The sequence below is a fragment of the Xyrauchen texanus genome, chromosome 39 (assembly GCF_025860055.1).
Source record: "Xyrauchen texanus isolate HMW12.3.18 chromosome 39, RBS_HiC_50CHRs, whole genome shotgun sequence".
Taxonomy (NCBI): Eukaryota; Metazoa; Chordata; class Actinopteri; order Cypriniformes; family Catostomidae; genus Xyrauchen; species Xyrauchen texanus.
The window spans coordinates 18,415,255-18,430,376 of NC_068314.1; the positions used below are offsets into that span (position 1 = coordinate 18,415,255).

General features: G+C 36.6%; 1 protein-coding gene across 1 annotated transcript in view; it reads right to left on the minus strand.

The window, feature by feature from the left end:
• LOC127632505 (receptor-type tyrosine-protein phosphatase gamma-like) overlaps nucleotides 1-15,122 on the minus strand; it is a 364,639-nt gene that overhangs the window by 90,106 nt on the left and 259,411 nt on the right. The window contains exons 5-6 of the mRNA XM_052111116.1: nucleotides 10,727-10,822; nucleotides 4,016-4,082 (exon numbers count right to left, since the gene is read on the minus strand). Of these exons, the coding sequence (XP_051967076.1) occupies nucleotides 4,016-4,082; nucleotides 10,727-10,822 (163 nt within the window). The remainder of the gene's footprint in view (nucleotides 1-4,015; nucleotides 4,083-10,726; nucleotides 10,823-15,122) is intronic.

Sequence of the window (15,122 nt, forward strand, 5' to 3'; positions counted from 1 at the left end):
ATTCAACAATGCTCAGAGACTTCTGAATGTAACTTTCTCTACTTCTCAGGAGGATTATCCTGTTATTGCCATCTCTATAGGTGCGGAAAAGGCTCTTGACTGAGCTGAGTGGTCTTACCTCTTCTCAGTTCTTCAAAAGATGAATTTTGGCCCAAATTTTCTCAACATGGTTAAGATGCTTTACAACCATCCAATGGCTGTTATCCAGACCAACAGTGAGATTTTGGTCAGTTTTCCTTGGAGCAGGGCACAAGACTCTTGCTCTAGTGTTATATGCAGACAATATCATGCTGTTTCTGACAAATTCAGAATCTTCAGTATCAGCCTTATCAACTCTATTACAGGATTATGGATTGATATCTCATTATAAAATGTATGTTTATTAATGTCTATGCCCCTTAATACTGCTGCATCTATCTCAAGTATATAACTTTATGCCCATACTTAAGAGTAGAAGGAGATCTAGACAGATGGAAATCTCTTCCTATCTCTCTAATTGGCCGCACTCCCTCCTGTACTGTCAAGGTCTATTTTTAAGGTCCTTCATACACTTATATCGGAGATTCTTATGGAAATGGAATGTACCTCGTGTCAAGCTGAATACTTTGTTCATGCCATTCTGGGAAGATGGACTGCAGTTGCCCAATTTTTACTTAATTTGTTGTGCTGTGCAGACTGTAATTTCCCTCCTGCTTGGCAACAAATAGAAGAGGTGCAAGATCAGGGTATCTTGCTGCAACACTATTTTATTTCCATAAAATATTTAAAGAAATTGACTTCAAATCCACTGATTGTTGGAACATGTAAAGTTTGGGCAGACATTGGAAAAAAGATGATTTAGAGCTACTTAAATTTACTAAAACCCTACTCTACCTCCTATCCTTAAAGATAGAATAGACCAAAAGTGGTATAAATGTGAAATTCAGACATTTGTTGAACTTCAGGAGGGGGGTACACTCATGTCTTTTGAACAACTGTAACAGAAATATCTCCTCCTGTCTTGATATTTCTTTAAGTACCTGCAAGTTCGACATTAAATTCTCACTCAGCAAGGTGGCGTCTATCAAATCTCTTCCTTTCTCTTTTGGAGGCCATCTTAAATTATAAAAAATATCTTTAACAGCCATTATAAACTGATTAAATTTAATGTGATACAAAGGGTACGCTACACCCCAAAAAGATTACATACTTTTAAAAGTACCTATTCAGAGCTCTGTCCTAGATGCAAAGTGGGCAGAGCAAGATGCTTTGGTCCTGTCCAGATTTGGAGACATACTGGAAATGGGCCATGGAGATTTTTGTCATAGTTGTTGGTACTGACATGCCCCTCTAGCCCAGGCTTATCCTGTTAGGGGACACACTGATACTCGGTGAACAAAAGGGCATCAATCTTAAGTTTGTAAGGATGGCCCTTCTACCAGCCATAAAATGTATAAAGCTGAAGTGGAAGGCTCCTGAACCTCCCACCACCTCCATGTGGACAAAGGAAGTATCCTCTTATGTACCACTTATAAAAATAGTGTTTTGTTTGAAGAGATGTTAAGACCTGTTTGAAAAATATTGGAGCAACTTCCTCTCTTATCTGGGTATACCAACAGGGCAAATTACATAAGTCTCATCTAACTATCTATCCTCTGTTGGTCCATTTATTAATGGTTTACTTTTGGCACAGTGGGGTGGGGGTTGGTGATGTGCTGTTGTTTTCTTTTATTATATTATTTATGAGTTGTATGGGTAAGATCTGTTCAGGTCAATTTTGTATGTTGTATTGGCATTAAACTGTGGAACCCCCCCCCCCAAAAAGCATGGTCACCAGGATTTCACCACGACTTAGTCTTTTCTCTTTCTCACACACTCACATTCTATGGCCGTCTCAGTGGGTAGCACAAATCACAGACTGATAATTACCATCAAAGCCTCAGCGTGCCTTTAAACTTTGTTTGGACACATAGAGAGATGTTCCTGATTTGACTAAAAAACAGGCAGAACAAGAGTCTATTAACTAATGAACCCTAAAAGACATCAATTTACTCTGTCTGAATCATGGACAGTCCTGACTCTTTCATCTCAATATTTTTGAATATACATCAGTTCATGCTGGGAGCAGCTAGAAGTATCTGTATCTGTTCAGAACTCTTAACGTCTACAAGGAACACTGTGTGAATTATGCAGTGGTGACATTTCAGGGGTAAACTTTTGAAACTTCTATAGGGAATTTTCAAGGTGTAATCTATTGAGGTTCGTCTTGTGTAACACAAATTTCCTTTTGGCGGCCAGTTAGTCTCAGCATCAGGTTAGTTTCAACCTACACACATTAAAACCAAGACTTTTTAATAATACTACCATGGTACATGTCCAAAAAAATCATTGTATTGCAATGGTATTATGTCTAAAAAACTTGAAAGTACAGTGGTGGTACAGTCATGTTATTACATGGCAATATTATGGTACTTTGACATACAGTATACCATGATACTGAATAACTTTATACATATACCATGGTATTTATGTAGAATTCCACGATACTTTAAGGAATACTATGGTAGTATCATAATATATGTCCAAAAACATGCTATTTCCAAGGTACCAAAGATCGACCTCTAAAAACACATGTAGAATATTACACATGCTCCCCTCAAAGCTTAAATGACAGAATAAATGATGGTGTTTGTGTTTGTGCGCGTGGGTGTTTGTGTGTTTGCCAGCCTGGATACATGGCAGGTATATTTATATTGTATATTTATATAGAGACATAAACCCACACTAACAACACACACCCTGAAGTTTGTGGTTTAACTCATAATGATCACATGTTCTACTCAACAAAGTCCTATCTTCTCAACCAGTCATTCTGACACAATACCAATCCTCATCATCATATCATCAGGCGGTTAGTCACCGTCCATAGAGGCCTAAGGCGCACATCTTGTCAAAACTCAAGAGCTGCATTTCAAACACACTGAATAATAGCAGATCAATCTCTGTGTAAAACACACTGGGCACCCTTGATGTAGTCTGATGTATTGTTTGGATGAGTAACATGAATCAGGATTTTTCCTGCAATTAAACTTTTCGGTGGCTGCATCATATATGCTAAACATGCTTATTGTTGGAAATGCACAGAATCCTGGTTTTCGCATTAGTGTGGCACAAGCCAACACAGAACCACTCGCACAAGTGGTTTCCCTTGACATGCACCTACCAGAGATAGTATAAGTAGAGTGGATCACTAGCGCATGTCAACGTTGCGGTGCAGACCACAAAACAGTGAACAGTGTGCCCAGTGCCAAAATAAAGGTTTTTCAAATTAAACATCATCAACTTTACAAATATTCATCACGATTTTACAGTAGCAACAATAACTGTAATATTTTGACAAAAATGTTACAGTTCCATATTGAATAATATATTAGAGGGAATCTATTAGACTTAACAACAGTTGTAGTTAAAATTCTGAATGTGTAATTTTAATAACAAACACTATGATTTATTTTTTTCAAAGCTTGATTGACCTAACCGCAGTTATGAGGAGCCATCCATGATCTTACCTATGCTTATGGCATTCACTGTAAATGTAAGTGCAAATACATAAAGTGCTTTAATGTCTGGACATCCAAGGATTATGGACAAATTATATAAATCTAAATTTTAAATTCCTCCTGTGTAATATACTGTACTGTATGTTCTGTTTGAAAAAAAAAAAATATATATATTAGAAAATCAACTGGACTTGTTTGCATTTAGTTATTTCTAAAGATTACTTAAATCATTAACAGCTTAATGAATGGAAAACAATATATGTTACGGAGTAGAAAAAAACCTTTTCACTAGCACAGTTCCAACTCACTAAAGTGGACTACTCGTGGGTACAGTCAGATATAATGATCAATTTCTTACCCATGAAAAGCCCTGTGAATGCATGTAACTAGGTAAAAATAATAGATGGGAAGTTTGCACATTTAACCTCCTGTTGAATTAACATTTAGTATGTCCAGTACAGGGCTTGTCTGCTTACCATGATGCACCACTCCTCTTAGACCATGAATAATTGGATCTGCAGCAGGATTGTCCTTCATGCCCACCTGAAAGAGAGAAAGAATGAAAGAGAAGAATAAGTATGGATGACCGGCCGGCCGACCGAACCACCCACCAACCTATAGACGGATAGATAGATGTTTGAAAGTCTGCCTGTGTTACAAATTCACTGCAACTGAATGAATTGCTGAACACAGACACTTCTAAGAGTCCTTCATGCAATAAAAACTGAAAGAGAGTAGCTCCAGTATTGACCTTTGCAGTGCTTGTCTCTGGGCATACGTTTGTGTACTTGCCAGCGACAGACAGAAAGAGAGACTGATAGCTGGCTCTATACTGCCTATGCACAAAATGAAATAAGTTTGAAAATGTTTTTCACAGTCTTGAAAAAAAAAAGACCACAACATACTGTATGAAGCAGACATCCTGAACTTCCCAGGGATAACGGTGAATCCAAAAGAGGTTTGTGCTTTTAAGAACCCCCTGTAGGGTTGAGTCAGGAGACAGACTTTGATAGAGAGGACCCAAGGGACGAGGTGTATTGTTGACAGTGTGTGTGTGTGTTGGTTGCACATAGAAGAGGCCAGTGCTCACTACTGTCGGCTGATCTAACCAACGCTCCCATGAGGGAGGATGCAGAAAAGGATTCATGCATTTCCACTGGCCTTTAGCCATCCTCTCTCTCTTTCACACATCTCTCTTTGAACACTCTTGTGCTGTTTCGTGCATGAAAGAGAATTCCAGGTCCCTGACACAAGAAGTGCGTGCCGAGAGTGAACGGCATGAGTCTGCACTAAAACAAGTGTCCACAATAATTCTCTACGACAGGGGCCAAGGTACTGTCCGCTGAGGTCCCCCTTAAAACACAGGAATCTAAAGCTCAAAGTTTGAGCTCATTAATGTTTCCTGTCAGGGAATAAACAGAAGTATTTCATTCTGTCTGTAATTTTTGATGAGCAATTTAGTTGCTACTTGATGTCCAATGTAAAACCCATTGAGAACCACAGCCATTTTGACAGGTTGCTAGCAGAAAAAAAAAAAAAAAAAGAGTATTTATTCTTTCTTCTCTGCTGGAAGAGGAGGATGAAAAGGTAATGGCAGAGGTTAGAGACAGAGATGGGGAAAATATAGAAAAAAACAAAGAAATCAGCAAACAGCATATTTTTCCTTTTTTAGTTGCACAGGACTGGACTGCCTCAGGACAGCTAAGGCCAGCGCATGTGAAAAATTACTGTGAAGGGAAAGGGGGGGGGGGGTTCCGCAGGTCAACAACATCAGACTGAAAACGGAGGGAACTCAACAGTTCAACAATTACAACCCTACAAACAAACACACGCACACACACACACATTCACTTTCTACAAGCCTATTCATTGATCATAATTCATTGATCATAAACAAGAACCCTTAGAGACACCATCATCGTGTTCTCAAACCTCGTGTGTTATATTTTTAAGGCAGCATTTTCAGGCACCATACAGTAGTGAAACTCCCAACACAAAAGCTTTTCTTAACAGTTGGGAGGAAAATTATACTGCCTTGTTACCTCACATTGGCCAAAACATAAGGCAGCATGATATGCATCCTTCGCAGAGAAGGCAATGGCAGAATGCACTATTCCAGGTGAACACAACTTTGGAAAACCGGGGGATCCCTTTAGCCTCGAGGGCCACACTCTTTTTCTTTTTTTTATATATTATTTACTTTTTTATATTAATGAGGCAAGCAGGCTATGCTATATGCTATGTAATATATCAAGGACACATGTAATTAACAACATTTCTCATAAAAGTGTGGTTCTTAAAAAAAAAATGTGATACACTACTATAAAACTTAGTTGTAGACTGATATGGCCGATGCCAATATCCAGAAAGCAGGGTATATGCCGATATATCACAAAATAACAAACATAAAAGTGCTAAAAATAAATAAATATATATATATATATATATATATATATATATATATATATATATATATATATATATATATATATATAAACTCTTATTTAGCACTATATTTACTCAAATTCACACAAAACTAAAAACGAATAATGTATTTTAAATGGTAGATTGCAGTTTCTTCAGATTTCTGTAAATAACAGTACACACAGCGGTCCAGCAACCATGGATGGCATGTGCACTTTAACAATCGCATTTACTCAAGAAATACAGAATCAAACCAAATGTACATACAGTGCATAGTGAATAAGACATTTACTTATAGCACATGAGAAGAGCTTTTACCTTGGGCTGCATCCGAAAATGTAGAAAGTCTTGCTACATTGCTGCCTAATCTGTTAATGGCTTAACTGACAGCAGTTTTGAATGAATGGAACTCTTAAGGAAACTGGTATCCGAACAGTATGAAAAGCACCTTATTTTCATCCTATATCTGTATACAGCCTATAGATGCAGCATTTTCCTGGTTTCAGATGCAGCATTGAAGTTGCACTCACACGCTGGATCACACGGATCCTGCGCGAGAAGCAGCATTATCCTGACAGTTTAAACGGCCTGGATCGCCTGCTTAGATTGACAGAGGAACTTTTGATACTGATCCTGAAGTTTTTGATTCTGACTGATGGATTACGGGCTTCAGAGGAAGATATTAGATGAGCACTCCATGGGAAGAAAACGCTGGATTTTTGTGAGGTTTGTTAATTACATCAATTTAAACGAGATATCTGCATATTTGCAAATGGTATATAATACAAGATTTATTAATATTTGCCTTTTATCATTAGAAAAGAAAGTTAAAGGTGACAGGGAACTGCTGAGGTGAGGCTGATGGAATATGTGCATAAGAGGTAAATAAATGAGCACTCCACAGGATGCCGGATCTGCTCAAGTTGTGCGAGGTCTGTTTAAACAAGATGTGTGCATAATTTGCAGATGGTGTATGATATTTGTTTTATTGATATTTATCTTTTTATCATGAGACAGAAAGTTAGATAGTTAAAAGTTACAGGAAACAGTTCAGGAGAGATAGGAAGAAGGAAACAGGTGAGCACTTTAAAATTATGAGCTCAAACGCATTTAAATGGCACTGCGTTTCACACAGGTCTATTCTTGTAGTAACACAATGGAACGTAACAACAAAAGGAACCATGACTGGCATTTTACATGTCTCAGTCTCTTCACATGCAAGCAGGTGCTTCTCAGTGCCCTCAAGAAACAAATCGGCTAAAAGGGAAAATTTATCGGGCGATGATGCCAATTAAAAAAAGTCAGAATATCGGCCAATTTATCGGCCTCAGCAATATATCGGTCAACCACTAATAATTATCATATATTGCTGGTATGGAACAAAGACTCAGTGCATGCATGTTTAAAGTGAATGAGAGTTTGTTGTCTAATTCATTATTTGTATCCGTTTGCCATTTCATTTCCTCTATAATGGTTCAGCAGTTTATCAATACTGAGAATTACCGTAAATACTCTAGAAAAGTGACACCTAAAAATCCATACACATTCAATCATTTTATGTGATGACGACATCACACAGGCCACAAAAAGATGGTTTGATTGGCTGTCTGATGAGTACCATGGCACTATGCTAATCAGAAACATACTTCTATTTGGCGTAAAATTGCGTGACTGTGCTATATAAAGTATTGAGCTGTTAGCTTAGCTACATGCTAACTTCAGACTATTGGATTCAATTGTAAATGCTAGACGAATGTCTTATGTGTTTCAAATGAGGAACACTATTTGTGTGGTATGTATGAGTGACCCATGAAGTGCATCCTAAATCAGTTAATTACGAGGTTGCATTTTGGTTAAGATGCTGTCTACTTAAAAGACTGACTTTTTAGTAGACAGCATCCCAACCAAAATGCAACCTCATACAGTGAACCATGCTGGTTAGTTCTGGTTTGCACCAACAAGATGTCTTTGGTGCAACTAGTTTGGTTGTTCTAGTTAAGAAGCCTGAGGGGACACCAGCATCCAAAACATAACATCTACTGGTGATGTTGGTCTTTTCAAAAGGGGGCTTAGAAGACAGCTGCCCATATAGGCAGTAGACAGTGATGCAGTTCACAATGTTTTGGAATCCAGCTAAATTTGTTCCTGCAGCTCTATATAGTATTCATATGGATTGGAATTGGAGTGAAAACATCATTCTACAAACAAGCTCATACAACAGATGCTAAAGGTCACCCACAACCCACAAACACCTGGACTTCCTTGAAGAACAACCCCTGAGGAAAAATAAATGGCAACAAACTGTTTTCAACTCCTTTTAAGAGCTCTATTCCATCTCACAAATAAAAATAGCCATGCAAATCAATAAAGTTCAAAGTACGTTTTAGCAGATGGAAAATAAAAAACACATTTATTGTCTTTGAGCGAGTGAGTTTTCCTTTAATACGGCATCTGTGACCTGCTAAGACTGTTTCTAGAAGAAAAAAAAACATTAAAACGAATAAAAGCAAATTAGAAATGCCATTAACTGAAAGCTATGAAAGCAGCCAATGACAATAACTTAATCAACAATAAATTATATACAACCCAAAATGATTTAGTGTCTTGGACCACTAACAAACCTTACCTGTGGTTAAATGTGTCATGAAAAGACTGTTTGCCATGTGCTAATAGCTAATAGCTGTGGTTAACATTCTGTGTATTGAGTCTGTGGACATGTGGCTTGTAAATAAGTCTATTAATATATAATGATAGATGTTACTACTGTGATCTTCCTTAATCGGGGAGATAAACTAAACGATCAGGCAATAAAGAAAAAAGCCTGATTTCTCTGGATCCCAAATAAAAAGAGATATCGAGCAGGAGGACACATGCTTCAAACTCACAAACTGAGTTGAAATCTTGTCTTGTCACTTATTGATTATTTGTCTGAGCTTTGGGGGTGATGGATGCAGAATTCCTCCGTTGAAAATGTGTTCTTCAAAGAAAGAAAGTGAAGGAGAGAGGAATAACTACAGTGCAGTTTTTAAAATCTTTCATATGTATTTTAACAATAATATTACATTTAAATCAATTATCTTTATAATTATGCATTGTTTGTAAATCATATATACTGTATGTATGTTTGCATTTTACATTTTTTTTTTTTTACGCAAACACAATTGACACAAACTTGGATTAAAATGAAAAATAACTTTTTTCCTATAAGATGATAACTGGATGCCAGTCATATGACAACAATGTAGCATACTGTTTGAACATTTATTTATTTAGTTAAATACGAACAGTCTATATTGTTCAATATTCAGTAAAAAAGTATGTCAGTATTTCATTTTGAACAAAGCCCCAGCATTACTGGTAAAAGTGAAGTCAGCCAGCCACAAGAGGGCGCTATTTTAATTAGCCAGTGATTAAAAAAGGGTCAATGTAAATCACTTATGTAAAAATTATGACTAAAAACACAATCTTTTTCATTTCGGTTCGTTCTGAGCAAAACCAGTATTTTTCTGTCTCACAGCCTCCTTATCGAATGGTTACTGCTTAGAATGAAATAATAAAATGGTTAATAATGTTCCTTTAAGAATTAGAGTAATCTGTACAATGGGGTGAGTGAAATACCACTTGCAGTTTTTCCAGATCTCGCAAAAGAAACAAGCAACCTGGTCTGAAAAAACAAGCCCAAAACAAGCCACTTGCTTCACCAAAACAAGTGAAAATGTGCCATTATATTTTTTCCTGTGTGGTGAATTTATCAGCACAGAAATCATAAGAAGCATACAGTTTATTCATAACAATTTTTATTACAGATCTGCTTCTCAGTCAAAACCCGCAGCATCAAATCTGTATTAATGCATCATATCTTACAATAATTCAGTGAAGACTTGAAAACAAGTCTATAATGTTTTCCTTATATCTGGATTAGCTGTGCATGTATATGTAGTATTTATACATAATTGTTAAAATGGTCTTTGTTCACAAGAAGCAACATCCACAACAGGCAGTTAGGGAAAAAAAGTTTCCTTCAGGGCCAAAGCACATGTTTTTTCAGACAACACAAACACGTTTTCACTACGGAACAATTGAAAATTACTTTGTTCCCTTTTTTGGTTACGTTCTGCAAAAAAGTTTTCACTGTTGTTACTTGAACTGTTTTTAGTCCCTGGTGCAAATGATAAATTACTTTTTCAATGATAAAACAGAATAATCTCTTTTCATAGATACATTCTGAAGTAGTCTCTGTAAAAAGCTTCAAGGAAATGAGAGAAGCCTGCAAACTATACCCGAATGCACACAAATGCGTGGCACGCACGCACGCACACACTTATTCCCTCTCTGTTTGTTTCTCTTTTTTGTTTCTTTTCTTTTCTGTTTTTGAACTTTTGAACTCTTGATTATTGCAGCTTGACTGCACTGACAGAAGTGTGATTTTTCAAAACGTGCAAAAATGAGCATACTATACAAATGTGCGCGCACACACAAATGCACACCATTTCTGAGAAAAAAGACAGTGAGTCTTAAATTGCTGTTTTGTGATTATCACAGCAGGGTTAACTAAGGAAGAGTATAAAATGGGAGTGTTTGTTTCCATATTGAAAAACAGCGGTTGTGTGTTGTCTGTGAGTGAAACAGCAGTATCACTAAACTTAATGGGACGAAGGAAAACCTCCTTACAAAATCAATGTTTTTAATGCTGACAACAGTCTAACACTGACAAAGCTCAGCTGCAGAACATGAAGACAGTCTCGAAAAGCGTGAACTCTCACCTGAAAGAAGACAGCCATAGCCGCAATTACTCGCTTCTCCCGTATGGCTGTGTTAAGACTGTCAAAGTCATCTGAGTTATACATGAAGATCTGCATCTGTGACAAAGAGACAGAGAGAACGTGTGAATTATTTCAGGATGATGCAGATTAAAATGCCAATGTCAATATTTTTTTAGCCTTTTATATATATCTCAATATTGATGTATTTGCCCTAAAATGACTCAATTACTTTTTCTCAAACAGAAGAACCATCTTTTAAACCATTCAACCATTGGTTCATTTAAAATGTTTAATGAGTAAAATACAGTAAAGCTCTAGTTAAAAAATGTCTCTCTCTCAGTTAACACAAGGGAGAATAGTAACACTATTAAGGGTCCATTTAAGGACTTCTAATAAGGATCAGTTAGTAAACAACATTAGTACTGTACATGCATTATGTACAAATACAAAAGACACAAAATATTTTTTTACAGAATTTATTAATCTTGGTTGACATAAATAAAAACTGTTATTTGTTCATTAATATTAGTTCATAATGTATCAACTAATGTTAACAAATACAACTTTTCCATAAAAAAAAGTACAGTATTAGTATATGTTGAAAATAAGGCAAAGCTTTTTTCCAATTAAATCGAATTTGTGTTTTGACAAAATATTTTATACTTTTTTTTTATTGCAAACGCTGAAGTTAGATACCTTGTAAATACACCAATAGCTGAATAAGAAAGAGAAAACAAATGAATAACGCTTGTCTTGATGTGATCAGCAAATGAATAACGCTCCCGATCTGATCAGCCGCACGTGTGTGTGTTTGCACTCCAAATGAACGTGACAGTTTAACAACATGGAGACCGATATAAAAGACAGTGGTAATATTCCCAGTATGATTGTACACAGTGTACACAGCATCCGCCACTGAACTGACAACATCTGCACAATGGACATCACAAAACAAATAATGTGCAGCGAAAATTCAAGTGAAGAACGTGATAGATATATTCATTTGGGACTATGTCGAATTGCAGGGGATTTTTTTTTTTTTGCCCAAATCCGCCGTTAATTTCCGACCCTGGATGGAACTAGAGATGGAGATGGGAGATGTATCAGATGTTTAAGTGTCTCTCTTCATCATGCAGCTGGTACATTACACAAAGTATTTTTTGCAATATTTTGCCTTTCTTGCAACTGTGCTGCATTATGAATAATGAGGGAGCGCCAAGATATGAAAGGCCCACACGCTTGCAATGTTTACAGCTTTGTTGATTATAAACAGGAAGTAAATAGTTTTATCGCATTGCTCGATTACGAAAAGTGGTATAGTGCCATTTGCATGCCTAATTAACAGGTTTAGAAAGGTTTATAAATCTGTACCATCTTAAGTTCAATATCTATGCAACAAAGCACTTTCTCATTGCGTGTGCTCACACTTCTGACACTACAGCTGCACGAGAGAGAAACTGAAAGACAGAGCGGATTTACTCGTGCAGCATTTTAAAGTACAGTTTGATACAAGAACATGTTTACTGATTCAGATTTTCCCAATCTTGTCATATACAGAAATGCCAAATCAAAGGTCAAAGTTCGCCCGTGGGCCCTAGTTTGGCATCTCTGGATTAGATTGTGTGTCTCTATCTGCAGGGGTTTATGAATATACACACAAATTATTTGATATACTGTACAATGACTACTTTTAATGAGATCATTTATAGATATTGATTTCTGGATATCTTTCTAGATAGACTTGGATTAGATAAAATTAAAACCAACACTGGCTCAGAATTATATTGCAATTGTATTATTCCTGAACATCTGGGTTTATTAGATTTAAAGTTTTTTTACATTTACACTCTGTTGACAACTTCCCCCTGTGGAGCATTTGCACATTTTTCTTGCACACCTTTGTTTCCTATAATAAAAAGAACTTGGATTTCTCTAAACAGGTTGCCTTGCATTCTAATAAAGAACATACAATTTGAATAATGATGAAGTACATTTAAAATGAGAAAAAAATCGAATTGTGAATCGTTTAAATCAGAGATGCTACTACATACTGTATCTGTTTTAGCGCTCTCATACTAGTCAGTTGTGACACAAGGAGTGGGTGTGATACTGATCTACTGACATGGTCTTTGTGAATCGCATAATTAAAAAGCACAACAAATATTATCAAGCAAAATAATACTGATCACTCATAAATATTCAATATATCGCCTAGCTCTAGTGTAAATCTTGTTAGTCTGAGACCATGTAGCAAGTCAGATTGTAATTCTTATATTGTCACAGACAAAACACACATAGTCAATTATCAAAGCTAATATCTCATAATCTCATGGCCTTTAATCCGTTTCATCATGTAATCTCCTAAGAGTGTTCAGTCTGGCAATCGTGTGTTATATTTTGAGTCCAAATGGTGAGCTCTGTCCATCCTCTTATCACTTTGATGGGATCTTTGGCAGTAGATCAGGGCTAATAAATTCGCCTAACTCTCCAAGGGCCAAAAGGCATTCTAAATTGACAGCACTTGCCTGTTATTTTGTCTTGTCAATACCTTTTCCCACAAAAACTCTCCAAAAAGACAACAAAGATCAACAATATTCTAGTTGGCAGATATCAGTCAGTATTTTGCCAATAGCAGACATAGATTTAACAATGGAGAACCAACGGAGACTCGTACTGAGTGTTGGAGTTAGAAAAGGAGGAAATAATAAAACAACAAAAAAATCTGCATAAAACTTGGATTTTACCATTAAAGGAATATTTCACCCAAAAATGAAAACTCATCATTTGCTCACCCTCACCCTCATGCCATCCCAGATGTGTATGACTTTGTTCTTCAGCAGAACACAAACAAAGATTTTTAGAAGAATATTTCAGCTCTGTAGGTCCATACAATGCAAGTGAATGGTGATCCAAACTTTGTAGCTCCAAAAATCACATAACGAAAACAGAAGTAATCCATAAGACTCCAGTGGTTAAATCAACATCTTCAGAAGCAATATAATAGCTGTGGGTGAGAAACAGATACAAATGTAAGTCCTTTTTTACTCTAAATCTGAAAAATACATGCAGTGCCTGTTTGCTTTCACTTTCACATCTGAAAGTGAAAGTTAAAGTGGAGATTTAGAGTAAAAAAGTACTTAAATATTGATCCGTTTCTCACCCACACCTATTATATCGCTTCTGGAGTCTTATGGATTCGTTTTATGTTTACTTTATGTGATTTTTTTAAGCTACAAAGGTCTGATCACCATTCACTTGCATTGTGTGAACCTACAGAACTGAAAGATTTTTTGTGTTCTGCTGAAGAAATAAAGTCTTACATATCTGGGATGGCATGAGGGTGAGAAAATGATGAGAGAAATGTCATTTTTGTGTGAACTGTCCCTTTAAATTCTGTAATGTGATGCATTTCTGAATGAAACAGGATATTGTCGGAGAGAGGTTGAAAATAAAAGGGCTTGATGATGTCAGCCAAAACGTAAAATCTTTTAGAGGTGGAGAAAGTAATTACATTTTGATTAGAGATTATGATTTTGTTCCTTGTCATTTCACATAAACTGCATATTAAACACTAAACTAAACTTATAAATGACAAATAATAACATCCCCAAATAGTTCCCTGATGGCCCTGTTCACATCAGAGCAGGAAGGTCAATTTTGATTTGACTCTAAAAAAATGAAACAACTGACTTGATAGTCAAATTCGCCAAACGAATTGGCACTTCCATTAAAACCAAAAGCATTTTAATGTGAACGATTGTATCCAAAAGCTTGAAAGGTAGGTACTACGTACATGCCGAAGGCAGAATGATTTAAACAAAAATACATCTTTGCATTATATATACATCTTGCTACACCCTGCAATCCAAAGCTCTTAAAATAAAACACATTTGTTTTTCCCCACTTCTACATCAGCATTGTCAATATTATGCCTGCTGCATTTTTCTCGCCTCTGTAATCCTTACACGAAGCTTAAAGCATCCACACTTTGATCTAATTCAGTCTCAAACACCTCCATAGCTTCTGATCACAGATCGCATGCCACACGCCAGAGAATTCACAAGCCTACGGGCCCGAGTTTAATGCCTCCATCCGCAACATCGTGTCTTGCAGGCAATGATTAATGACATAAATATCTGAGCAATTTCTGAGTACACGTTCTCAAATGAAAGTAAACAACAGAGAGAGAGAAGGAGATTAACATAACAGGGTCGTGAGTATCTTAACCTCTCGCTATTGGAAGCTGTCTATAGTCTGTTTGTATACAAGCAGAAGGTGACAGAAAGTGACGTGTCTTCCATTTGTGTGTGTGAGAGAGAGAGCGAGAGAGAGAGAGAGAGAGAGAGAGAGAGAGAGAGAGAGAGAGAGAGAGACGACAACTAACATTACACTGAGA